At 41.7% G+C, this 27,157-nt stretch overlaps 2 protein-coding genes across 2 annotated transcripts; both read left to right on the top strand.

The window, feature by feature from the left end:
- The first annotated feature begins 891 nt into the window (after positions 1 to 891).
- wipf2a (WAS/WASL interacting protein family, member 2a) lies at positions 892 to 19,805 on the top strand. The gene is made up of 8 exons (XM_037105455.1): positions 892 to 1,441; positions 8,405 to 8,549; positions 10,044 to 10,176; positions 10,717 to 10,851; positions 11,603 to 12,268; positions 14,729 to 14,980; positions 16,350 to 16,451; positions 16,998 to 19,805. Exons 2-8 carry the CDS (start codon positions 8,487 to 8,489, stop codon positions 17,039 to 17,041), a joined length of 1,395 nt encoding a protein of 464 aa, XP_036961350.1. The 5' UTR covers positions 892 to 1,441; positions 8,405 to 8,486; the 3' UTR covers positions 17,042 to 19,805.
- Positions 19,806 to 22,356: 2,551 nt separating this feature from the next.
- Positions 22,357 to 26,800, top strand: LOC119014380. Its single transcript, XM_037089526.1, has 4 exons — positions 22,357 to 22,532; positions 24,303 to 24,722; positions 24,827 to 24,949; positions 25,395 to 26,800. Exons 1-4 carry the CDS (start codon positions 22,484 to 22,486, stop codon positions 25,490 to 25,492), a joined length of 690 nt encoding a protein of 229 aa, XP_036945421.1. The 5' UTR covers positions 22,357 to 22,483; the 3' UTR covers positions 25,493 to 26,800.
- The last annotated feature ends 357 nt before the right edge of the window (positions 26,801 to 27,157 follow it).

The following is a 27,157-nucleotide window of genomic DNA, read 5'->3' as shown; positions in this document are numbered from 1 at the left end:
TGAATATAGGATCCAATAATCTGTTAGAATTATAATCATCTCACCAAAAGTATACAGTAAACATGTTTAATTTAATCTGGACTTACATTTATTGCAAGGAATTTACTTTTAATATTCAATTACATTTAATATCAGATTATATCTTTTTGCACAACTATTATTCGTATGGGTATAATTTAACTTTTTCACTTACCTTTCACCAAAGTAGTATTTTCCCAGTACTGGTTGTCACATTATCATATGTTAATAAAATTAATATGAGATTATTATCATACAGTAGCAAGTGAGATTCCCTTTAATGTTGTGCCTGGCTGCTCGAGAGATAGTTGTGTAAATCATTTGCTGCAGTGGACTGAACTCCTCAGGTGGGAATGGGTATGACCACTTCAAGGACTGTTGGACAACTGTAAATCGACAATAGATCATTTTCTTTACACACACACACACACACACACACACACACACACACACACACACACACAAATCCTGTGTATGAGGTCAGAGGGCCATATTTAACATAATGTACACCTTAAATAAGATATTTCTCTTCTGATTAAACTTTCTCCCACAAAACTAAACTGCTCCTTTAAAGTAGGCCGATCAAAAATAACAGTCCCAATCATGCAGAATGACCCTTTCCTGAGCTTGATATTAGTGTATGTTGTTCATGATCATATATTATTATAATTACTAGTAGCACTACACTATAGTTGGTCAAATATAGTTGGGTTCATAACAAAGAATATCTTGTTAAATCAGCTGTCAAATATATTTCAGATGAACATTTTAGTTTTCCTTTAAACGTAATGGAATATAAAAAGGAATTAAATGAAAACAGGTGAAGAACAAGTAATCGAAATGTAAATAACGTTACAGTGTTGTGTCATAACATCCCGAGTGTGAGATTACAATTTCCGATAGCGCGTTAACGCAGCGCAGATCTGCCTCCATTTTGTCGGCCCGTTTCCGGGTTTCTGAGAAGGGACCGATAAAACTGTGTCAACGGGGAGTATGGCTCTGCTTGCGGGTCAGGAGTGCGGGTAAAGTTTTCCGTAGCGACCCGAAACTGCTAAAAAAAAGTGACTCCTGGACGCTTTCAGCAGCCTGTTTTATGCGCTACGCTTTAGCAAAGAAGTGTAGTTGACATAATTTACAGCCAGCCGGACTGCGCTGACACTGACAGCTGGAAAGTAAACAGCTCGATGCTAACCAGCTAACTGCGGCTAGCCCAGCTCTAACCGCCACTAGCTGAGCTGGTAAACCGTCGAGAGCGAGCTAACGTTAGCCGGCTAACCTGGGACTGATTTTTGGTGGCGTTAAGTTACATCACCAGGATCTGCCAGCACCCTCCTGCTCCACCAGAGGACTGCCACAGCGACAACTCTCCATTCATGTTGTTTAGGAGGACCAGACAACCCGACCTTCTCTTCTTCGAGCCAGGGTAAGTTACGTAGACTGTTCGGGTGTTGAAGCTAACCTTACCCCACCTAAGTTCAAGCTAGCTCCAGGTATGTTTGTTCCAGCGGCTCCTCACCTGGGAGCGGCTGGAGCAGCTACACGAACCTGCCCAGGTCTGACGAAGCCTGTTTAACTGACCTGTGTCAAACTCTGTCTTTTGCATATTTAATTTTTGTTTTCTCCCAGGAAACTTCCAGAATTTATGCAAGAACATTTATAGTTTTGTTTTTTTGTGTGTTTTTTTGCGGGCTCTCTACACTGTTATTGAGTAAGTTAGACTAAGAGGTGTGTTTGGTGATAGTGATCTGTCCTGGAAGTATATGTTGTGGTAGTTTTGTGCTGTCAGTGCCGTAAAAAGCCTACACACACACACACACACACACACACACACACACACACACACACACAGCCACAGGCCTTTAGCTCAGTGTATTTCCTTGACCACAGGATCATCTGACTTCCTCATACAGCCCTCCTCCCTGGTTGTATTTCCCTGTGCGGCGTCACGCAGCTGATGTGGGCAGACTTCTTTCCATTAATTTGCTGTTGACTGACTGTTTGGATGAGCAGCCTCCAGGAGACCAAACCTCAGCCATCATGACCCATTTAGGACCTCACTTCACTTTGATCTTGAATGGAAAGGGATTAGTCAGATTACAGGGGTCAAAGGTCAGGACCTGTTGGTTTTATCAGTGTGTAGCTGTCATTTTTTCCTTGTGTTTGTGTGCAGAGATATATATATTCTGTGTCGATAACAGACGGTCATCAGAGGACAGGAAATATGTTTTATTGTTCTTTTTATAGCGGAGACGTGTAAAAATGTGATTAGTGCTGCACAATGAGACAGACTTATAATATTCAGTTGTCATATGTCCTCCTGTGTATATATACATAGTCACTATAATCTTATTCATCTTATGCAGAGCCTTCTTTAATTGTTTTTGCATCATGAAGAAAAACATGTATAACAGACTCTTCAATACTTGTAGCAATGCCAGGAAAATACCTCAATAAGGCTCACGTTCTGCATAAAAATGTTTTCGGTCGCATACCTCCGCCAAGGCCCAACAGCCCCCTTTATCCACAGTCAGTTCTACTCACTTATAGTAAGCCATCACTTGAATACATCTGTGTTTTATCATGGAGGTCCATGCATTGTTAAAGAAAGTGAAAAATCCCTGGTTTGTCCCTTCGTCCGGATCGGCGCCAGAAGTTAATGGAGACTTTTCTGTGCTGGGAACCACCAGAAATCCTGCTGACAGACAAACCTACAAACTGTCATGAGTGAAAGCATGACCTTCTCTGCAGAGGTGACAATATAGTAGGTAATATAAGTTTGTAATCATTTTTAATTCTTACTAGTCACAGCTGTAAAGTTGGCTTCATATTGAGATAATATGGTATGAAATTGATCATATTGAGTGGAGTCAAATTACACGCTTTTCCGTCCTAGTTTGAAAAAAAAAAATCACCTTTTTTTGCTTTTGATATTAAAATAATGAAATTCAATAATTCAGCGTATGAGAAATATTGAATCTTGACCCTGAAATTTCCATTTAATCCAAGTCACCACTTTGCTCTTTCATTACTTGGAATTAGAGCTAAATCCAATTAATTGATAAATCTATAGGCAGAAGATTAATTGGCAACAGCTTTGGTAATCACTGATGATCATATGACTGATTGTCAAGTGAAAATGCCAAAGATTTACTTGTTCCAGCTTCCTAAAGATCTGGTATGTACGACAGTAGATGTCTGCGTCTCGGTGCCTGCTCATCAGATACTGACACTTTGGGTTTGTAGGTCGGGTTGGCCGCCGTCCCAGAGCGTCAGAATCTGACGAGCTGGCAGTTCTTACAAATTGAACCCTTCAAATATGAGTCTGTCTACAAGCATCTGCACACTTTTAGAGAGATCTGTTTAACTGAGAGAATTATCAGCAGATACAGAGTCAGTAGTTGCAGCCCTAATTGGAAGCATTTTAATGTGCGTGGCAGTTTTATCTTACTGAAAAAAAAAAGTACTCTTGCGGACACTAAATCTGTGGATAAATTTAACTCCAAGTGTTTTGTATTTAGAGACTTTTATATAGTCCTTTTTTATTCTTTTAAGATGCTCAGTGATCCTTACAGCTGTTTATTATTTAGCAAAATACTTGTCTCAGCGAATTTTTTTGTTTTTTTTTTGTCAGCAGAAATTCAGAATAGCAGAATGAAGATGATCCAAAAATAGAAAGTCCTGTTGGCCGCCATTTTTAATGTCCATTAATTTATCTAGTGTGTAAAAATGTTGTAAGTGAAACATTATTTTCACTCTTTGACTTCAAAGATGAATTAACAGACTTGTCTTTGATAATATAAATGATTGTGCATGAAGCAGTTGAGCATGTAATTTTTGCAGCTCTGCAGTTTGTATATTTGTTTCGACTTGTCTAAACATTTACACAGTATCACTCTGAGTGCCTGACTGGTTATTAGTTTACACAGCTCAGTCTTAAACACAGCGGTGCTGCTGTGTGAGTTGTGTTAATCGCGGTCATATAATTGTCCTGACTATTAGTGGAATAATATCCGCCTTAATGCATTGAAAGCATTGACAGAAGTCTCTGTGTGTCTTTGGCTTCAGTTCTTGTTCGCTCAGCAGATCCTGAAACATTTCCTTTTCCACCAGAGGAACGAGATAACCCCCCACTCTCAGTTTCTGTGTCTTTCCGTTACCGCGTCACTGACTGACTGGCAAGCTTGCTCGGTGAGATTCCTTTGGTTTCCGTCGGTGAAAACCTGCCTCGACACTCAGCCAGGCGGCAGCGGAGGGTGAGGGTGGGGTGAGGAGTCAGCGCTGGCTGTGTGAGCCAACAATGGGCCCAGACAGCTAACTGGTTTGGGGAGATCCAGTGACCTCAGTCATTGTGTGCAGAGCTGACACATGTAGAGTAGTTTCAGGTATGAATAGAGATCATGGGTACGATTACTGCGGACTGAGCAACAGGTTGTCTTTACCTTGAGTTTAAATGGACAAGAACAACTTTACGCAAAATGACTTTCTCGGAATTGAAAGCGAGGTGAGAACTGAACTCTTCACACGGAAGCTTAATAGAACGATCCAGTTAGATTTGCGTTTACATGCTCCAAAGCATTTCATCCGAATATAACATTTTATGACATGCTATAAAAGTAATTCTGCTCGAAGAAGAAGGTTTTTCCAACTTAATTGAGAACATTAAATTCATTCATTACTTCCGTCTGTTTATGACTTTTAGGATGGACCCTTGTTGCTTCTTGGGAACAATATTATTAAGTAATAATGTCAACAGCATAAATCAAAGTCTGGTAAACATATCCCCCTTTCACACGGGCCAAACAGCCCACTTACACCCACTAACATCTCACTGCTGTGTGCAGTGTGAGTGTGTATTCTTATACATGACACCCAGGAGAGCTTTTGTTTTACTCTGTGCTACGTCGTGTGTTGAGGATGAGGCTGTTAGCTTGTTAGTTGCTAAAATCTTTCCATCGCTCTCTGTCAGCAGCGTTCAAGCTGAGTTTGAAAGATGGACTGAAGTTAACGATGTTGGAGAAGCACCTGTTGTTTGATGTTGTCTGATGACGTGTAGGATGTGTTGGTTTCTACTGCAGTATTTTGCATTCACTGTCAATTCCTGTCAATGTGAATGGCTTCAATTGCCTGTTGTTAGTGGACTTACCTGCGTTTCCAAAATAAAGCCTGTGTATACAAGCAGATTTTGGTTTAACAGTGGGATTCAATTCTGGTTCTTTTTATCTTTCAAAACACTTGTTTAAATAACTTGTTTCAAGCCTTTTGACCACTGAGGAGTTCAACAATCATGAGTATTTTAGATCAATAACAAGAGGTTTTATCAGGCCAGTTCTTTTGGGCCGCTGGGATGTTTCTGACCCTCCTAATGCCACCCGCACATGTAGGTACATGTACAGAAATATTAGATTTACTCAAATCAAAGAGAAACGATTTGACAAACTGTTATTTTCCTGTTTACGAGAATTGTAAAGTTGTACGCCACGTGTCTGATTGATCTGATCTGATTGAAAATTCACTCTGATCGGATCGGTCTCTTCTGATTAAGTTGGTTAAATGATTCTGATTGGGCTGTTAATGTGATTATCAGTGGAATATTTTGGTCCACCTGAACGCAGCTCCTGCCGTCCTGGCGTTTCCCTGCTGATGTGAATATAAATGTGTTTAAAGCTGAGAGCACTTCTTTCTCTTGGCCTTCGTCGTCACGTTGAGGATCCTCGTCGAAATGCTCGTCTTCTCTCCACACTCCGCCGATGTATCCCAGGAGCTGCTTCAGCAACTGCCTCCTTCTCCCAAGAATGTCTTCTTTGGGAACAAGTATTTGTTTCCACTGCGAAGCAGCAGAATGAAACGTGTTGGCATCCAGCTCGTCTTCTTGTTTTCTCTTTAACATAGTTGTCATGTGAGCAGAGAAGTCCTGCAGCTAATCCTGGTGATCTCATGTTTTTACATGTCCAGGGTTTGTTCTTCAGAAAGGTGGAGCGAGTTTCTTCACCTTTAAGCCTTATAAAGCCCCGATGACAGTTTGTAAATGAGTAATGATTGTGTTATGACACCACATTATTGTATTTAGTTGAGTATCCACCTTCAGACTTTATCACAGTGAGAACTATTTTATTTGTGGTATTTGTCTGGAGATCTTCTTTCTGTTTCTGTTCTTTCTGAGAACTATTCTGACATCTTTGGCAGTTTTCTGTCAGATGTTTTTACTCTCACCTGAGTCATGTTTCATTCATATGATCCTGTTACAATTGATATGAATCATCCTGCAAACAGCTACAGTCACGTTAACAGACAGCGGGATGGACTCGTATTGTGCGTTTCCTCGCCTCAGGAGCCTAAATGAAAGCACTTTGATATTATGCTCTACACAGTGAAGCACTTTCAATCTGCCTCTTTAATACGGCTGCTTGAATCCCTTCATCCTTGTTACTGGAGGCAGGAATGAAGTGGTTCAGTACAGCAGACTGAGATCTCCTCTGGATTATAAAAAAAAACAACCTCCAAAACCACCAGTTAAATTCAAAGACCTTCATTTGCGAGTGAATAGAGTCCGCACTGAAGGGGGAAGTGAAATTGTTTACTTAACTTTAAAGTGTAGCATTAAAAAGCTGACCTTTGTGTTTACTTGACTGAGATTTGTCTCTCGTTCTCTTTCCTGTATTTCTGTCTCTGCTCACATTTGTGTAGGTTTTTGTTCGGTATTGATCCGTTTGACAGCGTTTCCATCCAGATGAGGGCTGCTCAATCAATCGGTTAGTCTTTTGGGGTGTAAGATGACAGAAAAATTGTAAAAAAGGACGATCGGTGCTTCACAACAACCAGGATGATGTTCTCAATTGTCCTGTTTCATCCTCAAACCAGAGATATTCACATAATTGTCACTGAGGAGGAAACTGATTAATTGTTTCATCTAAATGTAGCACGAATACCCACTTACATCCTCTGCTGTAGGAGTTGGATCATGGAGATACAGTAAGCTGTAGGTGGCATTAATTATCCGATCCGGTACCAGAACACCAGAAGGAGACGTTATGTAATTCAAAAAGTTTACAGTCAAATCTTAAACGGTAGAAAACATGATGGACAACAGGCGTTCATGTTTGTTTCTTGTGATGTTACAGTCTCCTCATCACTCCAACAGATCTGATATTTTCATCTGACGACATTTTCGGTCTCTGCTCAACTGAACAGATATATATTATGCTGCGTGCAGTGCTTGAAACATGTACTATAATCTACAAAAATATTATTTCTACACCTCCAGCAGAGCAGGTGGATGGAAATGCACCGACTGTCGAAGGTCGGAGCTGTGTGAGAATATAACTGGCCCTTTCACAGGCAGCTGCTGACTTGTTGCCTAGATTACTTCCTATTTGCATTGTGAGCCGATGACACGCAGCGGCACCGACAGGATTGGCAACTATCCTGTGCGTAAAATAAATATATTCTGTACGGCAGCCGACACATCCTGCTTGTGAGGGTATTTTCTCACACTGTGGTCATTTTGTCACACATTTGCACGAAAAGTAGACGGTTGTCTAATGTTTTGCACAGCTGCACATGTATAATTGATGATTTTCAGCTATGACACATCGTAGAAGAAGCCCACCAGTGTTTGGCTCTTCGGAATACATCGACTACGTGAACATCAGCATGTAGTTTAATTTGTAGATTATGATGGATATTGGTTGCAGGAATTGTGTGATTATGTGGCAGTACATTGTGCAGATGTTTCCCTGTGAAAAGGGACCAAAATGGCTCTAAAAGATTGATTAATTAAACAAATGTGCATAATCAGCACCTCCAAGTCCGAGGCCATGGCTCTCGACTGGAAAAATGTGGCTTGCTCCCTCCAGGTTGGGGGAGAGTTCTTCAGAGTTCCTCAGGTGGAGGAGTTTTAGTATCTTGGGGTCTTGTTCACGAGTGAGGGAAGGATGGAGCGTGAGACTGACAGGCGGATCGGTGCAGCAGCCGCAGTAATGCGGTCGTTGTATCGGTCTGTCGTGGTGAAGAGAGAGCTGAAAGGCGAAGCTCTCGATTTACTGGTCAATCTACGTTCCTGCCCTCACCTATGGTCATGACCGAAAGAATAAGGTGTCCAGGGTGCATCTGTACCAGATGCACCCTGGACACCTTCCTCGGGAGGTGATCCTGGAGGCACTTCAGTGTTTAGGGATATAAATTCATTAGAATTGTCCAAGAGAGGAGCTATTTATATTTCCTGGCCTCAGCAGCGTGTACATTTCATAATTCACATGTGAATGCTTCATCAATTACAGGATTTCTACACCTGAGCTCTGTACCTGAGATGCTGAATGTTAAAGATGTTTCAGTGTGTGGATGATTATTTTTCACCTCCATCAGTTGAAATATATCTTTGGTCTTGCAGGAGTCAGCGAGCGTCGTCCCAGCTGAGACGGTGAAGTCACCGGTCCTTACCCCACACAGAGAGGTGCCAACAGAGGGACAGGATGCCGATTCCTCCCCCTCCCCCTCCTCCCCCAGGCCCCCCGCCTCCCCCCACCTTCAGTCAGGTCAGTGACCGGACCGAACACGCGCTGCAAAGGTTACGTCACATAGCCTCAGAAACCAGGAGATTATACTGTTTATTAAAGCTTAATTCATCTGCAAGACAGTTAAATCCTTACATGGGTTGAGGTCAGAGACGAGTATCATTAGGATTATATCAGCACTGATACTGATGCTGCAGCATAGGCCCGTCACACTGCGTCTCTGTGTTCACCCTGAGCCAAGCAGCACCAACATAAGTGTGTCATTTACGCTTCACATCGTAATGTTGTGATCTGTGATGGACTTTTTTACCACGTTTCCACCTGTAGATCTAAAAATGTCTCAGCAAACCGTTTGTTTTATCGTGTTCTGACTGAGATCCGACCCGCCATGCGTCTTGGAAAGTGACTTCTTTGCACTTGTTCTTTGACCCTGACTGGCTCTCGCTCGCACAGTTTTCCCGGGAGAATTCAATGAAGACTCGGTGACTTTTCCACATTCAATTTGGTGATTTTATTATTTGTGAGTTCACGTTTTTTGTTTGAAATTGCCTGACGTTATCATCGCCAGTGAACTGTGGAGCTTCCTGTCTCTTGCTGACAGTACTAAGAGTCAAAGACAGAGCGGATAACAGCGACTTTTCCACGTATAAATTCTAATAACTGTTGTTTGGTCTTGTAACGCTGCTTTATAAGTTGAATTGTGGCTCTTTTATTTTGAGTGATATCCAGTGAAGGATCTGTTTAATTTTCAGACCGTGAACACTTTCAGAACGACTTGCCTCTGTTCCTCCCAGCTGGCTTCTCCTTAGACACAGACGTAGAACAAAACATTCATTCACATAGAAATAACAAGAAACAGTAGAATCATTAACACGTTTATCCAGATCAGCTTACAGTGAATAAACTGGTGCACCTGTGTATTAAAATACAAAAGGCCTGAACAAAACTCTGCATTCAAGATCCTTAAAATGTTGCTAAAGTCTCAGATGGTAGTAATTTGTTTCCTATAATACTTGTTCCGTTTACCATTCAATGTCTGTAGAAAATTACAGGTGAGCAGCTACCTGCGCTCTGACTCAGCCTTACAAAGACTTGGTTATAATAACTATAATAAATGTGGTTTGGCGAGATTGGTCTAGATAGAGGAAGAGTAGATTACTGTCAGTCACAGAAACATGTTTGATTTGTTGATACTTCCTGTACAGGATCTGTGTGCAGTCACCTGAAGTGTTGGCTGGTTGTTTCTTACCTGACATGAGCACCAGAGAAGGTAAAATATGGTAAAATATGGTAAAATATGCAGCTGCAGGGACTGGAGTCAAAATCTGCCAAAATCCCAAACCTGCCGTCCAGTAAACCAGCTACTGGGTCACGTGACGTTTGTTTATGAGCTGTGGTTCCCTTTTGAAGTGTGCAGTGTGAACCCAAACAAACCCAAAGTCCACAAAGCCTCCAGTGTGGTTCAGACCAGAGGAACTGACCGTCTGATTGCATATTTGTTAACTTCCTCCGCAGGCGAACACGACTCCTCCCAAACTGAGCTCGTCGGTGGCAAAAGGCAGAGGAGCGCTGCTGTCGGACATCCATAAAGGCGCCAGGCTAAAGAAGGTCGGCGTGGTCAATGACCGGAGCGCCCCGATTATAGAGAGTGAGAGACACACACACACACACACACACACACACACACACACACACCAGCCACCTAAATATGGCAGATTTTTGTTTCATATTCAGATTACTATTATATTTCGTAAAACTGTTTCATGAAGCAGTTTCCAAAACAACTCTTGGATATGAGTTTCTTAAATCTAATCAGAAGGCTCGAACACTTTTAATTTGTATTTTATGAAGCTGTTGCTTGTACTTTGTGTCTGGGGAATCAAAGAGGAAGTAGGAATATTTGCATGAAAAGGAGGAGCTCATTTTCACACACTGCTTCTCCAGCAAGGCTCCCACAAGATTCCTGCTTGATAAAGATTAAACCCAGATTTAATTTAATCCCTATATCCCTGGATATAGAGAGGAACACCTCTTGTGTTCCTCTCTATATCTACACACCTACACACCTACACACCCATCACGATTTTGAATAACTCCACTCTTCGGTCAGAGATTTGAATATTAAAATCTATTTCTTGTTGTGTTTTCATGTCTGTCTGTATTAACATGGTTGTCACTTTTCCACCAGAATCTGGAGGTGGTGGCGGCGGCGGCGGAGGTGGAGGTGGAGGTGGAGGTGGAGGTGGTGGTTTTGGAGGCGGAGGACCGATGGGAATGGGAGGCCTTTTCCAAGGAGGTGTGCCAAAATTACGCCCAGTTGGAGGTAAAATCTTTTTGATTCATGTATTTCGCATGTGTTTATTTATAATTATCGGTGTTGCATGTTCTCTGTAGCGGCTGCATCATGATGTGTCCTTATCGTTTGTGTAAATAAATAAACCAGAGAGGGAACCTGAAGTCAAAGTCCACCTGTGAAGGAAGTGAACTAATGACACAATTACATCAGTGATCGATAATCTGTCTGTAGTTTATTCAGGAACAAGTGAACACAAACAGTGTCTGCACACAGAAGATAAACTGAGAAAGTAGGAGAAGAATCCTCGTACGATCCTCGAGCTTTTACTTTTATTTCTGTTTCACACAGAATGTTTTATAGATGACAGATTCCAACACAGTGGCTCAGCAGAGAAGGTTTGGATACCAACATGGTTATTTCCAGCTTAATGGACGCTGCACTTATCTCTGACGGAGCAGACATATTTGTGGTCGGAGCTGAAGCAGCGAGGAATCTGAATGGGATCTGAATGATGAATGAAAGGCTAGAGCTCGCTTGTTTTACAGGGATCAAGTATTAATAGTTAGAATCTGTGTAGTGCAAATGCAGAACAGACGGACTGTGACCTCTGACCTCCGTACTGCAGATAGAAGAAGCTTCCTGCTGAGAACATTGATCGTTATGTTTTCATTAGTGTATCCTGTCATTACTTTCATTCACCTGAAACTCAGAATTTTTATGTTTTTGTTAACGTAGATGTTTTGATTTGATACACACCACCTCTCTGTCCTCCACCCAGATGGTTCAGCCGGTGGTTCGGTGGGCAGATCTGCCCTGCGGCCCCCGGGGGCCCGACCAGCAGCCCCTCGCCCCCCCACGGGGCGCTCCAGCTCACCCTCCCCACCCGCCAAGCCGTCTCCATCAGAGCAGCCGCGCTCCCACCGCCCGTCGCTCCCCGACATCTCCCGCCCCAACAGCGGCTCCTCCACAGGCAGCGGGATGAAGCACAGCACCTCGGCCCCGCCTCCTCCTCCACCCTTCAACAGAGGCGGCCGTGGCAACGCTCCACCGACCCCCAATCAGAAAATGTCCTCCTCATCATCCTCTCACAGCCGGGAGAAGCCCCTCCCACCGACCCCCAATAGAGGCCCCGCCCCTCCCAACTCTGTGAAGCCGCCATCATCTTCCAGCAGACCGCCAACGGGAGGCTCTTCAGCTCCTCCACCTCCGCCACCCTACAGGCCACACTCATCGGGCGGCGTCTCTAATGGGCCGTCCCACGTGGACGGCGGCGGAGCTCCGGAGCTGCCACAGCGGCACAACTCCCTGCACAAAAAACACTCATCTGGAAGCAGCAGCCAAGGTCGCAGCCACGCTCCACCCCCACCCCCGTCACCGTCTCCATCCTCCCAGCAGGGCAGCAGACCGCCACCACCAGCCAGAGAGCCACCTGGACGCAGAGCAGGTAAAACCTTCAGCACAGCTCCGCTTTATCCTGGTGTTCAACAAAAACTGATTAAACCATAAACAACAAAACACAGAAATGTAGTTTGTTAGGAAGTTCAGTTTCTCAGATCTGTCCAGAGTGAACACTCTTCAAAAACAAACCAAATAAAGGATCTCTGAAACAGACGCTGTCAGTGTTTCCTCCAGAATCAGTCAGCTGATCGACTTCCTGCACTCACGACAAGTGAGCTAACGCTAAGCTAGCTGTGTTTTCTATGGACACAGGGGAGAAAATACTGAGCTAGGATTTAAATCCTGACAACTTATAACTTATATTCTGGTAGACATGAAACTTTATAGAAACTTGTAATATATCCATGTTCAATGATACTGCGTATATCACTGCACGTCTAGTCAGAATTTATTTGGAAAAGATGCATCTCTCTTGATTTTTGATATAACTCCAAGATAAACATTGATTTTTTTCCAGCTCTCCTTCCTGTCTTTTCCTGTAATCTCTTTACTGTCTACTCTCGAAAAAAATGCATAAAACTCCCCAAAAAACTTGACAAAAATATAATTCTTCACTGACCAATGAATCCTCCATTTCACTATTTCAGGTTTCGAGGTTTTAGCGTAAGTGAGGCTGAGTGTGTGATGAAGACGACATCTGTCTTTTTTGTCCGATGGAGGAATGTTCATTCTGAGGCTGAAGCGAGTTTTGACTCGTTATCTTTGATCCTCAAAAGTTCAACGCAGCCATGAAGCTCCAGACTGCTGAAATATTTCCTCCACCTGATTGAATCTGCTGTAGAGCAGAGAGCTGGTTTTTGTTTGGCTCTGACTGTTACATCCATCTGAATCTCCACAGACTCTGAACATGCTGTAGTTTATATTTCCTATGATATCTACAGCTGCTTCTGTGTTTAGGGAAATTACTTTTTCCCTCTTTGGATCTGCAGTCTGCAGGAAATTACAGTATTTCAACACGTGGAGGAGCAGATTTGCTCTCCGTTGGCGTGTTTAGACTTAACAGATGCTACGTGGATGATAACACACATGAGATGCCTCTGTATGTAAACTCAGAGGTCACAGTGCGTCTGTCAGTGTTGATGTAGAAAAGAGAAACTTTCACCTACAGAACAGAGTTTAAACTTTCAGATGATGATTTTGTTTCCTCCCCGGAGATGATTTATGGCTCACTGGAAACATATTCATAATCTGAATTCAGAGTAAACACACAAAACAGGAAGGCACTTGTTAGCTGGAGCCCTGCGTGGCGATTGGACGACGGAGCGACTCGCCACGAGGCGTCCTGGTTTCTCTGCATTCCTGAAGCTCTGTGGAATATTTCTGCATTCCTCTTCACTTTCTCTGTTTCTTCTCTGCGTTTACAAGACGTTGTCTGTTTTCTGTTATTCCTCCTGCTCTCTGGCTCCTGATTGAACCGTTCTGTCAGTTTCTGAGGTTTAAAAATCAACAAAGGAGCCAAACGATGTCTTTAAGACGTCTTTACAGCAGCTGCAGTGATCATTATCTGTCAGCATTTAAAGGGTTATATTGTTGGTTCTGTGCGCGCTGACGTGATGAGTCAATTGAAAACACATTTCTTATTAGATTACATTAATCTTTCAGTCATTTTGAAAACAAAACTTTTCAATTTGGTTTCAGCTCCTGTGATTAAATGCTGCTTTTCTGTGTTTTATGTATTTTAAGATTGAATATGTTTTTGTTTGAGAAGATAAGACGTTAGAAGACGTCACGCTGGGCTGAACGGTGTCCATATTCATTCATTATGGAAAAAGAAGTTATAGTTATACATGTATCTTAATTTTTTAATTTGTATTATCAAGTATCAGCCGATAAGGAAATTATATCTGATAAACTGAGTGCAAATGTTCAGCATCACATGTCGTCACCATCGTGTTCGTGTTTTACATTTCCAAACGAAGACGTGCTGTAGCAGTTTACAGCAGCGATCCAGAGAGGACGGTAAAAGTCCTGTTAGATCTGTGAAATATTCAGTGATCCATGTTTTGCTCACTACATGATACATCACACCCTCAGGTGTGCGTAAACTACAGGTTAGGAAAAATCATCTGTCATCTTATCAGTATTGGCCACAAGAAGCAGGAAAACAATAGAAGACAATAAAACTAATAATATAAATACATTTAGTTCACAGTTCAGTCGTCACTGAAGCCTGTTTTGAGTGAACTGTTCCTTTAAGGCTCATCATGACACCTGCTGTAGGTGAGCTTCATGGACCCTGTTCAAGGCTTCAGACAACCGATCCGTTTACAGAAGAAACAGAAACTTCTGGCACTGACATCCATAAAAATCTTTATGAAAGAGCAGTTACTGTGGATAGTGACATCATTCATACCATCCTGTGTGTGTGTGTGTGTGTGTGTGTGTGTGTGTGTGTGTGCGTGTGTGTGTATGTGTGTGTGTGTGTGTGTGTGTGTGGTCCACACAGCTCCCCAGGTGCCCCCTCTCGGGTCTCGTAACGGCGGTCGGGACGCCCCTCCTCCCCCGCCGCCGTACCGCGTCCACAGCTCTGGGTCCTCAGAGCCCCACAGCCGAGGAGGCAAACCGCCTCCGCCTCCCTCCTCTTCCTCCGTCACATCATCATCATCCTCCTCCTCCCGAACCCCGGCTGGACCCCCTCCACCGCCCCCGCCCATCAGGAACGGCCACTCCTCCATGTCCTCCTCCAAGTCCATCATAGGTGAGTCATGGCGGACCGCTTCAGCACCATCATGCTGCTCCTCCTCCTCCTCCTCCTCCTCCTCCTCCTCCTCCTCCTCTTCCTCCTCCTTCTCCTCCTTTCAGCTGCTTCTACCAGTCTTATAACATGATTTAGGAGCTGTGGGTGGAGTAGTTTCCTCCTGCAGTTTCCAGGTGGTTTGAAGCCAAATACAATTACAAAAAAATATATAAATCATGAATTGTTTTCTAAGAAAATGATGTGACAGTTGTAGATTTACTGTCAAAGTAACCAAACCACAGAAGTTACAGCAAGAGAAGGTTCAGATGGAGGCATACAGAAAACTCAATATCCCACCAACATGTTTTATGTTTTGTCATGTTTGTCTTCATCTTCTTCCTACAGAGGAATATTTAACTCTACTGGACTTCAGTACAGTCGGGGGCTCACAGGAGAGATTTAAAAAAAATAGTGACACAAAACGGAGGCAGAGTTTTTAGTCTCAAGTCTCACCAGATGTTAAATCTCAGCTGTTATTAGTCTGCCTCCCACTCCTCTATCCCCCACATGTTTGTGATGTTGACTCTCTATTAAGCACATTCTGAGATTATTTTGAAAACTCTCAGAGGATGTGATGCGTCTGTTTTCACGCTGTGTCGTCGTCCTTGTTGCGAATTAACTGAATGTTTTTGTGTAAAATCCTTCAGCGACTCTTCAGTCTCCAGAAATATCTTTCTCCTGTCCTGCTGCCAGACTTCTTTCCACTCTTCAGCACTTTGCACGTGCCACGAGTAAATTCTGGCAGAACAAGATTTTAAATGTGAGGAGACGTAGGGAAAATAAAACCACTCAAATCGTTGGTACTCCTGTGAAATGAAGGGTTACGACTGGCTGCTGCTGTCTGCATGAAATGAGATGCTGTGACTCGTGACGTTTTAATTCTCTTCAAACCACCAACTCGTCTTTTCTTAATGTTCCAGTCATTCTGTTGACTTTAACTTCTTTCATCTTTCCTCCTCATGTTTGTGTAGAAATATTCTCCCATCATCCTCAGTGTGTGTATGTGTGTGTGTGTGTGTGTGTGTGTGTGTTTAATCCTCAGTCACAGGAGTTGTTAGCACGGTTTTGTTTCTGATCTTGATGTGATGATGAATGATCGTCGATAGTCAAATATTCCACTGCCGCCATGCAAATGAGCCTTTTTCTCTTCAGGGCCGGTTCCTGGATTACTGTCGGTGTTCAGGCAGAAAACACACACTCACACAGTGATGTGTTGTTTGTGTTGAGCTTTCTGATGACTGAGTTTTATCTTTAAAGGTGTTTTAGGTGTAACCTGATGTACGTGCGCTATTTAAACAGCTTCCTTTATTTGTATTCTTTCTCCCCTCAGATGATTTTGAATCCAAGTTCAACTTCCACCCGATTGAGGACCTTCCCCCTCCGGAGGAGTACAGGCATTTCAACAAGATCTACCCCAGCAAAACCAACAAGGGTACGAGATCTTTTAAACAGCACAGAGGAGACGATACTCAAACTGTCGTGTCAGTAGATTCATCTTTTCCCTGTTCTGGCTGCTTGTGTGCAGCTTACACGTACTTATTTAACTCTGTCTGTATTTTGTAGTGCTTATGATTAACTGAATCAGTTTTTTGGGGATATATAATGAACTGATTGCTTCTTCACTTCGAAGCTGTGTCTCAGGAGGAAGTTTAGTTTCATGATCTGATGAGCAGCGAACCCAAAAAAGTTAAGACACCGTTTAAAACGTAAATAAAACCAGAATCATGAACAAACTTTTAGACAGTCTGTGTTCATGTGGACACAGTTCCCTCGTCTGCAGTTATCAGATCCACTCTGTGGTTTGTTCCTTTAGAGTTTCACTCTCCTATCAGACACTTCGTTACTTATTTCCAGCCTCTCTGTCCGTCTTGGCGTCTCAGTGGTTGTGTGAGATTTACAATAAGTTAATAATCTCTACTGGTGTGTTGTTCAGAAGAACTGACCTGTAGTGACTCCTGCTTCTCCTTCTGCTCCTCAGCCATGATGAGAGGAGCTCCTCCAGCCCCTCCGGTGGGCAGGTGAACACACCTCAGCTCAGGACTTGAACTCTCAGTCGGCCGACTGGACGGACGGTCGGGACGGGACGGGACGGGGGAGTGGTGAAGAAGCACTCGAATCACAAACACACTACGACACACACTCACACTCACAGAAACACATTAACACTAAACCACCAGCTGGAAGCACAGTGGCAAAGTAAAAACACTACGTTGTGCACGACTCAGCGGTCACCTTCTGTCTTTGCACAAGAGAACAAAAACCACTCAGAGGCGAGAAAACAGACTCGACCTTTGTGACCGAGACACCTCGACTTCTCCTCTGCTGACCGGACGTGGAGGCTTCTGTTTGACACGACATATCAGGACCAAACACTTCCAGACCTATGCATTCCATCTGTTGTTTTCAATGCATATTCATGATGATGATGATGGTGATTTTGAACATCTTTTGATTTTTGTTTTGATTTCATTATTTTGGTGTCAGCATGAAATTGTGGGGGAGAATTTAAGACTACAAACAGAAACTGACGATGAATTTATGTTCCCAGTTACACTTCCCACTGATAATGCCATGAATGTGGGGCTTATTGACGGTTGTTATTATTATTTTTATTTTTTTTGGTTAGTTTTTGTCTAAATCAGACATTCCAGCAGTGCCAGGTGAAGGTGCGTTTGAATCATATCTCTGTCAGTGTGCCAAAAGCGGGTGGAGTCAGATGAACTGCACAGAGTGAAGACGGCTTCCATACATTCTTTATATATAACTGACTGGAGAGCTGCCAAGTAGTGACAGAAACCTCGCCTGGTTGTTTATTTCTCCATTTGGAGTGGAACTGGTTCCTGCTTCTTCTCTTTCTGTGCTCCCCACCTTCCTTTTACTTGGGGGTGCTTATATTTCCATCTTCAGGTAATGTTGCACAGCAGCTTAATGGAACAAGTTCACCCAAAAAAGTGAAAATTCAGTCATTATGTTCTGTAACTCTGACGCTGGTGTGAAGTCAGGTGACGTCTCGTTGTTCATGAATTATTTCTGGAGCTTCACAGTAAAACATCACTGCAGCATTCAGCTAAACGACTGAAGCGGCTGGAGACTTGATTTCTTTTAATGTCATTTTTTAAGATCGATACGAAGAAGAACTGTTTGAAAAGCATTTTGTCTCCTGTTGGTAGCCGGCTTTGTTTGTGTTGCACAAGTTTAATGCTTTTATTGTGAAGCTGCAGCATTGGGAAATGTTCAGTTTGCATTAGCGCCTCAAAGATGACGAGTGTCTGAGAGTGTTGTGTTGTTATTAGCTTATTAGTCGGTGGGGAAAACCTCTAATTCAATTACAAATTTATTTTGTTGAAATGTAATTTTCTCCTGAGGGGTCGAGCTTGTGGACCTTCAGACTCTTTAAGCTGAACGGTGTGAATGTTGACTTGAATCACACCTGATGAGCTAAGCAGCCATTTTATGTTTCCAGTTGATTATTTTCCAGTCTAGAAACTGTGAAACTTCACCCGACTTTACATCAATAGGCAGATGTAAACATATCAACTGAATTTACATTTTTGGGTAAACCGTTCCTTTAACTGCTACACCGAGACACTGTGCATGATGCTTGTTTGTGCACCTGATCAGGATTATATTCATGTTCATGTGACAAAAATCCAGAGGGGTCGTCCCTCATCGTTCCCTGATGTGTCTGACAAACTGTCGTTGACACCGCCAGCATCTGCAGGCCGACTCTGAAGCACGATGTGTTGACTGGACCAGGTGTTGGACTTGGCTGCAGGTTTGCAGTGCAGAGTTGTGGACGTGTTTTTATAAGGGATCATTTATCAAGTCGGTCTGAAAGCTCAACTCTGTTCTGAATCCATCTCTTTACTTTTGCTGCTGGTGGACGTTGTGTTTTAGTTTTTTCTTTTGTAGAGACGGACTGTACGGCCAGAGAGAGTGTGATGTTTAATTGCTATGCAAAGGAGCAGTTTGTACAGATTGTAGTTGGTAGCAGCTAACCAAAAAAAAAACAAAAGGAAAAAAAAAAAGAAACACTTAAGTGCCAGAGAACTGTCGGAGCAGATGGAGGATCTTTACTACACTTTTTTCTTTAAGCTTGACTTTAAAAACACTAATTATATCTCAGTCAAACTGCGATGCCATGCAGCATGAATGGACAAAAAGACGTTCAGCTCAGACTGTCATTCCTCAGTGACGCAGCGCCTCCTGCTGGTCTTTGCCTTACACTAAACACATCGGTTGTCACTCTCATCGGTACCAGTGCTCTTTACTTTGTTTTGTTTGTTTTTTTAAGGTGGGTAAGATGATGACAACAGAGTAAATAAGAAACGAGTTTATTTGAAAATGCAATAAATATTGTATATTTACATTAAGGAATATGGTAATCATAGTTAATGATCTATTTTTATGTTGTAAAAAGCTTGTAATATAGGAAAGAGAAATGATTATAACGATGTTCCAGTCGGTGAGCTTCGGTCTGATAGAGCGGACTCTCTGTAGCACTTCTCTGGATGTTTGGCCAAAAGGGTGAACGAGCTGAATGGATGTGTGAGGGTTTATCAACGAGCCAACACGTTTCTGGGGATCCTGTTTGTAAAGATCGGGGAGCTGTAGTGACGACACACAGCGACAACAGCAACACTTCCATTCTCACCTGGTCACACAGGTGACCCGACACGTTCGTCTCCTCCTGTTCTCACCTCAAACCCTGTGGTCATTTCATGTTAATCAACCATGTTTTTATCATTTGAAATAATTTCAAATAAATATGTGGGAAAAAGGGTAACTGATGCACCGTGTTTCTGTTCCTGTCTGTTTCCTGTGTTTGTAACGAGTCTGCAGTGGTTAGAAAACAGGTGATATATGAAGAAATATTTACTTCTTCATGAAGGTTTGAAACTTGTCACAGTTGTACAGTTTATATTCAGAAAATGAGCCACCCAACAAAAAGACCTGGAGACCATGGAGGCTGTTTTTCTCTCCAACATAACTGAATCATATGTTTGGCTTCACATCTCCTGAGCCAAACACGATGACACAGAAAAGATGAAGTCTACCTCCAGGTTTTGATGGTCAGGGACAACATGAACATCATTCTACTAATAATAGTGTTTTTAATACCACACAGACGTCACTTTTTAAGTAAATATGTCCATAGGGTGACGCCCTGTTGTTTAAAATAAGCTTCGTCCTGACAAATAAAACTTAATTCAAATTTCAGTGATCTAACGTTAACAAATGTTAAAAGATACATTTTCAAATATGTGTAAAACTCTGCACAAGAGATCCAGAATGATTACATGTTGTTGATGTGAAGCCATTAGACTTGTGTTGTCTTTGGGTTAAAAAACTGTTTTTAGGTCAATTATATGTAACTAGTGAAGGAATATAACTAAGACGATTTACTCAACGCTGTACTTTATTACAACTTTGTGGTGCTTTGTACATACACTTTACTCCACTACGTTACAGAATATTGTTATTATTTCACTACATTTATTGACTTTGCTGATGACGTGCTGCACCAAAGTTGTGTATTTTTCACTGAATTTATTTAATCACATTCAGATCAAAAATAAAACAAATACAGATTCTGATCATCACAAAAATGTTGAAATCATCAGCTCGGATGAAAATCATTAAACCATTATATACAGTATTTACTTTTACTTTCAATGCAAAAATTATAGCCAGACAATTATTTTTCATACTTAAGTATATTTAATGTCAACTTTTACTCTCACCAAAGTAACATTTTAACACTATCTTCAACTTAAGTGTGTCTGTTGGGGTACAATATACAAAATAATTAAAGGAAATAAAATTAACAGTAACAACACCAAACATAATATCTCCTGTCGTGATAAGAGCAGGTTGTAGATCCTGTAGATCCTCCCAGGAAGCCCTCAGAGTTCAATCACTGAAGGAACGTGACCTTTTCCAATTATGTTGTTGAACATGCGCAGTAGAGTTTTTCCCTGTTAGCTGCAATACCGCGTGTCCACCGGGTCATGTGATCACTGGCTACATTTATGCCGCCAAAATCTACATTCTTGAAACTCCCGCGGTTCTGCTCAGCCACTGAGAGTTGCCGGAGCCCCAGAAACCGCGGGAAAGTGATAGAAGGGGATGTCGCACGAGACCACGTGACCCGGATGTGGCGGCCGCGTTTGAGCTGAACTCTGACAGAAAGTTAGTCTCAACATGAGGATGGAGATAAAGTTTCACTACAGGTAACAAAAAATCTAACTTAATGCTGTAAAACTGAGTGTTTGGTGGATTCTAACAGGGTCTGACTTAAATGTGTATGTAAATATTAATGTAGAGGATAATGCAGCTAGTTTGACCCATTTTAGACCCATTTTATTTATTAAAAATTAATATGTGCTTCAAATGAATGAATGTTGCTCATCCAGTCTTGTGGATGGATAAAACTTATTTTCCTTGAATTGCAGTTTATCAGGTTACTATTCGTTTTGTTTTAGCATCATCGTTCACCTGAGAGTCCTGAAAACATATTAATTAAGTGTCAGGGTCACAAAATGCTGCACTGACTCAGTTTCCGGTTTATTAGGTAACATAGCTTAAGTCAGTTACAGTCTAAAGTAAGAGTCCCGTAATAAATCCTACCTGCATGGTCCAACTTTTATTTTAACGCTGTTGAACCATGTTGCATTTTGAGTACGTTTTGCACTGCATGACTCTGTGATTAGTGTTCCTTATGTGATTTGTTTTTAATCAATATTATTGCTGAAGTAAAGTATGGAGTTTTACGTGCTTACATTACACATGGAGCCTATTTAAAATAGTCTCAAAATGACCATACAGTTAATTCTAAGACGACTAAAACAGTTTTAATAACTTGCCTTTTTGCAGAATTATTGCAGGACTGTCGTCAATGCGTTAGATTTTCTTATGCATTAAGGAAACCGAACAGAAACCATGCAACAGAACGAAAAATAAATGATCAGAAATGAATTAAAATCAGCCGGAGTGACGTACAGTGGAGGAGCTCTCTGGACCGTACCATTCTGACATTAAGTAGGGGTGTAGTGGTGAATTCACCAAGAGAAGTACGTTATAATAATACAGTGTCTGTATTAATCATTAATGTAGTGTTGTGTGATCCGCAGGATCGGTTCTGAGTCTTAATATATGTAAGTCGTGCTGTTCTGTGACAGCTGCGGACCTTTAAAATACCCGCTCCACCCTCCGGGAGCGTCATGGTGTATGTCGTTGATAAGACCCGCCCCACGGTGCTGCTATTGGCTACAACTCGCCACACTAACCAATCATAACTCCTCGTGCCGGAAAACATCCAGAAAAATCCCTGTCAGCCATTTAAGTTTTTCGCGGGACAGCTGACACTGTGTTTATTTCCTGGTATGTCAACTGAGAAACCAAAATAAATCCCGCGAAATCGCCGACAGACATTTAAGAACTCATCTTATCGTTTATTCAATAATGATCGCGACACTTCTGACTTTATTGATGATATCGGCGCTGGCTGCGGGTAAGTTGACATGTCGAGTCTGATGAACTTTATTCTGGATGCTTCGTCTCTCTGCGTACTGAAGCTGGTTCCGATCAGACGACTCGGTGCTGCTTCTGTCTTTCCACATAAATATGTTATTTAGACTAGAATCACAGAGTTTCTTGTACATGGATATTATCCTGTTACAGACATTATTTGTCGTTTTCTCCCTGATGTGAACAACAGATGTGATTGTGAAGGAGAAAGTGTTGAACATGTTTATTACAGATTGTTTCTGTTCGGCTGCTGTTCGGCTTGATTCACAGAAACAGCTGTCAGAAATGTTTTGGCAAAGAAGTCATTCTAACAAAGTTGTTGTTTGGTTGTGCTGACTGGATTTTTAAAGCTTTGAATGTTAAGTTAGTTTACAATTACACCTAGGATGACGTCATGGACCTCACCTGCATCCAAACTTTAAGGTGCAGTATGTAGTTTTAGTAAAGAATTGTAATATTTACAATATGAATGAGGTAATAACAACAACTCTGAAATGTATGATTTCCATTAGAAGCTTTGGGTCAGCCACAATTTTAAAAAAACAAAAGCAAAATACACAAACCAGGTTAAAATCAACAGTTACAGCTGTCAAAAAAGACAAATCAGACCATGTAAATGTGTAAATGAATCAGAATATCTCTGCCACATTATCTAAACACATGGAGATCTGAGTACAATGACATTTGTGTGTTTCATTAAAGGGACACTGTGTAGTTATGGAGAAGAACTTCAAACTGTAATATTCACAATAATAATGAGGTAATAGTACAAACTCATATGTATTTTTCTTCATAACTGAATAAACAAGCTGTTCTCAGAGGAAAATAAGCTCCCAGAACACTGTATGAAGCTTAAATAAGTGGCAGGGTCCGCCACATGTAAACAAAGTAAAATGGTATAAATTGTGTTGTGCTTTTTTAAGATCAGTTTGTTTTGGGCAGAAAAACAGAATCAGTCAGTGAAGATCTTTCTCTACTTGTTAATATTTCTCCCCCCAAATTAAAAAGTGCATCTTTAAAGAACTTTGTGAAGCTTTTGTGAAAAGTTTTGATGTATTTAAACTTGTGTGTAGTCGGGGATCATTCAGCGCATTAAGATCAACCAGTGCGTCTTATTTAAAGGGTGTTATGTTTGTTATTGCTGAGATGATGAGATGCTGGCTTGTCTTTAGCTTTCAGCTTAATTTAGAGCAGGTTTGATTGTTATAGTGAATAATGTGTGTTGTGGTGCGAGTTGTTGTTGCTGGTCGTCTTTGTAGTTTCGGGTTTTGGACTTTAAATCCAGAATGTAAATGGGAGGAATTCGCTTCGAGCTGATGACATTTGTACTGATTTTTATCAATTAACTTAATAATCTCTCTATTATCTGATAAGGAATCATTTGGACTGCTGTTCTTCACCTCACTGCATTTTGAAAAGGCCAGAATATTTAAAATCATCACTTGTGTCTTACATGTTCATCAGTTTCTCATTAATAATAATAATTTATGGACCTTCATGGGAAACAAATCAGCTGTTTGATGTGAATAACACTTTTGGGCCTTGATGTAGGTTTGCTCTTTACTAAGTGCCGTTCTCGTTTTGTTTCTGTCAGGTTTGTGTTTAAAGATGATAAAATCACTGATTCTGTAGATGCAGTCTGGTGACTTTGGGGAGAGAGAGAGCAAATTTATGTTTGTTAGTTTCAGCCCTGAACGTCACATTCAGTCCTCCAGAGGTTGTAACTCTGTAACTGTGATGATTGTTTCCACAGGAGAGCTTCGTGTCTCCTGTCAGAACCGGATCCTGATTGACGACCTCGTTCTACAGTGTCAAGTTGATCCGCGGGTCGACTTGTCTGCTCTCACAATGGACGTGAAGAGACCAGACCTCCAACATGAGGGGAGACCTCGAGTCAAATATATCGTCCACGCATATCGACACCAACACGACTTCCTTACTGATCAGATGGATCAGTACAAAGGCAGGACGACTCTCAACCGTGAAGACCTGAAGAACGGAACCATCACTCTCCGGATCTCCTCAGTGGGCCCGTCTGACAGCGGACGGTACAAAATCTTTGTCCCACAGCTGAACGCCAGTCGTCTTGTTGACATCACTGTTTGTGAGAACCGGACCAATACCAGCACATCTGGACCTCCAGTGGAAGACGTGACCGAGCCAGACAGTCCTGGTATTTGTCTTTAAATACTCTCCAGAACTGTCTGTTACACTTCTATATCTTTGAGTACAAGATAATCTAAAATCATCTTTAATTCAGTTTTCTCGTCCCATCAGATGCTGCAGAGACGGAGGCGGTCAGGACAAGAAGAAGTCACATTCCCAGCGTCTGTGCTGCTGCTGCTGCTGTGGTTCTGGTTCTGGTTCTGGTTCTGGTCCTGGTGAAATGTTTAAATACCCGTAAGTTACAATGTTCCGCTCTGCAGCATTTTATTCACACGTCTAGTTCATGTTTACGAGCATATCGGCCAACAATGAGACAAATGGTCCTGCAGACTGAAGCTCACTGCGCTCATCAGACTTCTGCTGTTGGACTTCAGGACGAGTTTGAAGACGGCGCTTGTATTTAAGTGTTTCTACGCTGAGATATTGGATCTTTCACTCAAGTCAAAGAAGTTAGAACTTCTTCATCACTGCTAAAGCTCAACATTTGAATGTGTTTTGGTTTGTGGATGATAAATGTGACAGAAATCAGAGTTCATTCAGTTTCTGTCAGACATTTACAGGCAGAAATGTGAAGCTCTGTCTGATGACTGTCTGTCTGTCTGTTGTCCTCCAGAGGATGAAACATAATGAATACATTATAGATACATGTAATATATCTGTTGTTGTCACGTTCTTACAGAGTTTCATAAGAAGAAAGAAGCAGAGATGATGACAGATGACTTTGAACTGGAACCCCGAGGAACTGAACAACAGAGGAGGTCGCTGCTTTCAAATTAAAAGCTCCCCGCTAAGAGCCCAGTTCTAAACTCCAATGGGGTGCAATGCAAAGCTCTTATTTTGAAGAAAAATTCATTGTCACTTTTTTTTTTTTTTTTTAACTGAACAATTTAAGTGTGCAAAACCACATTTTCATGAATTGATGCCCAACTTCATCATACAACATAAGTTGTGAAAATAGCAGATCTACGAGTTCAACACGTTGTGAGCTTGTAGATCTTATGTATTTATTGACTTAAATTATTTTGATACAAGACTATACTTTTTCTCCCATTTTTACCTGTTTGAGTTTTTGTCAACTAGAACTGGACTTAAACTATCACATACAGAAATGACTAAAATTTGACTAAAACTAAAAAGCATTTTAGTCCAAAAGACTGAGAATAAATCTAAAATACCTGCTAAAAGCAACACTGACCAAAACCAGCTTCACCAAACACAAACACACTTTAACCTGCCGGAAACGTGAAGTTGTTACATCTCAGAAACATCCTGGAAGATTTAATGTGGTCCAGAAATGAGTGTTTGTAAGGAACCTTTTTCTAGTTTACCATCAACTCAAATCCTACATCTGATCCTCTGAGGAATCAGTGGCTGTAAAACAGACTCAGTTATTCTGTAAATATATATAAATGAATTCATTAAAATAATAAATGATTGTGTAAATATTTCTCTGTATAATGAGTCCTGAGTGTTCGCTGATGGTTCAGGAGATTCTGGAGTGATTCTAATGGTTTCTGTCCACAACAGGTTGAACAGAAAGGATGAAATAAAACCAGATGGAAATATAAGTATCACTTGATGACATGTCATGTATTTATCTGGATGTGACAGTGAAGAGAGAAAGACGGCCCACATGCTGCACAGGGTCGAGGCGGGAGTCCAACCCGGGACGGATCTGCTGGGCTGCTCTGATCAGTGATAAAAAGCGTGTCGGATATGTTGTCGGCTTTGTGTCGGACTGATAGCAGAAATAAAAACAGTGTGGAGTCCTGACAGAAGGTCTGAGCAGCAGCAGCAGTCCTGGACCGCCGTCCCTCTCCTGTCAGAACCTCCATCACCTCCATGTGCAGAACATGTGGCTCAGTTTATAGCAGAAGGTGCAATATTGTCATGTGTTGATTGTGAAGCGATCCAGACTTATTCTGGTGACTTTGTTCTGATCTAGCTGATCATGTTACTGCAGGAGATGATGGTCATGTCATCCAGTCACTGACTGCATCAGTTGTTTGTGTTGTGATATTTTGTACCGTCTCAACACAACGTGACACTTGAAGCTTCAAATCAAATATATGATGATAAAAAGTCTGACGTGTGTCTGATCTCTGAGTTTGTCCCACCTGAGTCTTCATCATTCACTGTGACGGCTGTTTGAATCAACGTCACAGGTTTGGAACTAAAGAAAACACTGAGTTACATTAAACATTAAGACTGTTACAGTTTTTATATTTGTCCCTCTCGAAACATCTTTATGGACAATATACATTTGTTCATGTTTCTGAGAAACTCAAAACAAAGGAAGTTAAAAAAAAATGTTCTGTTTCTTGGCATCTTCCCTCTTGTTTTTAACTGTATGTTAGTGTATGTTAGTGTGTGTTAATGTTGTGTTAGTGTATGTTAGTGTGTGTTAATGTTGTGTTAATGTTGTGTTAGTGTGTGTTAGTG

Source organism: Acanthopagrus latus, chromosome 1 (genome assembly GCF_904848185.1).
Source record: "Acanthopagrus latus isolate v.2019 chromosome 1, fAcaLat1.1, whole genome shotgun sequence".
NCBI lineage: Eukaryota > Metazoa > Chordata > Actinopteri > Spariformes > Sparidae > Acanthopagrus > Acanthopagrus latus.
Note: the sequence above shows the minus strand (reverse complement) of the source record. Positions and strands in the feature narration are given on the sequence as shown.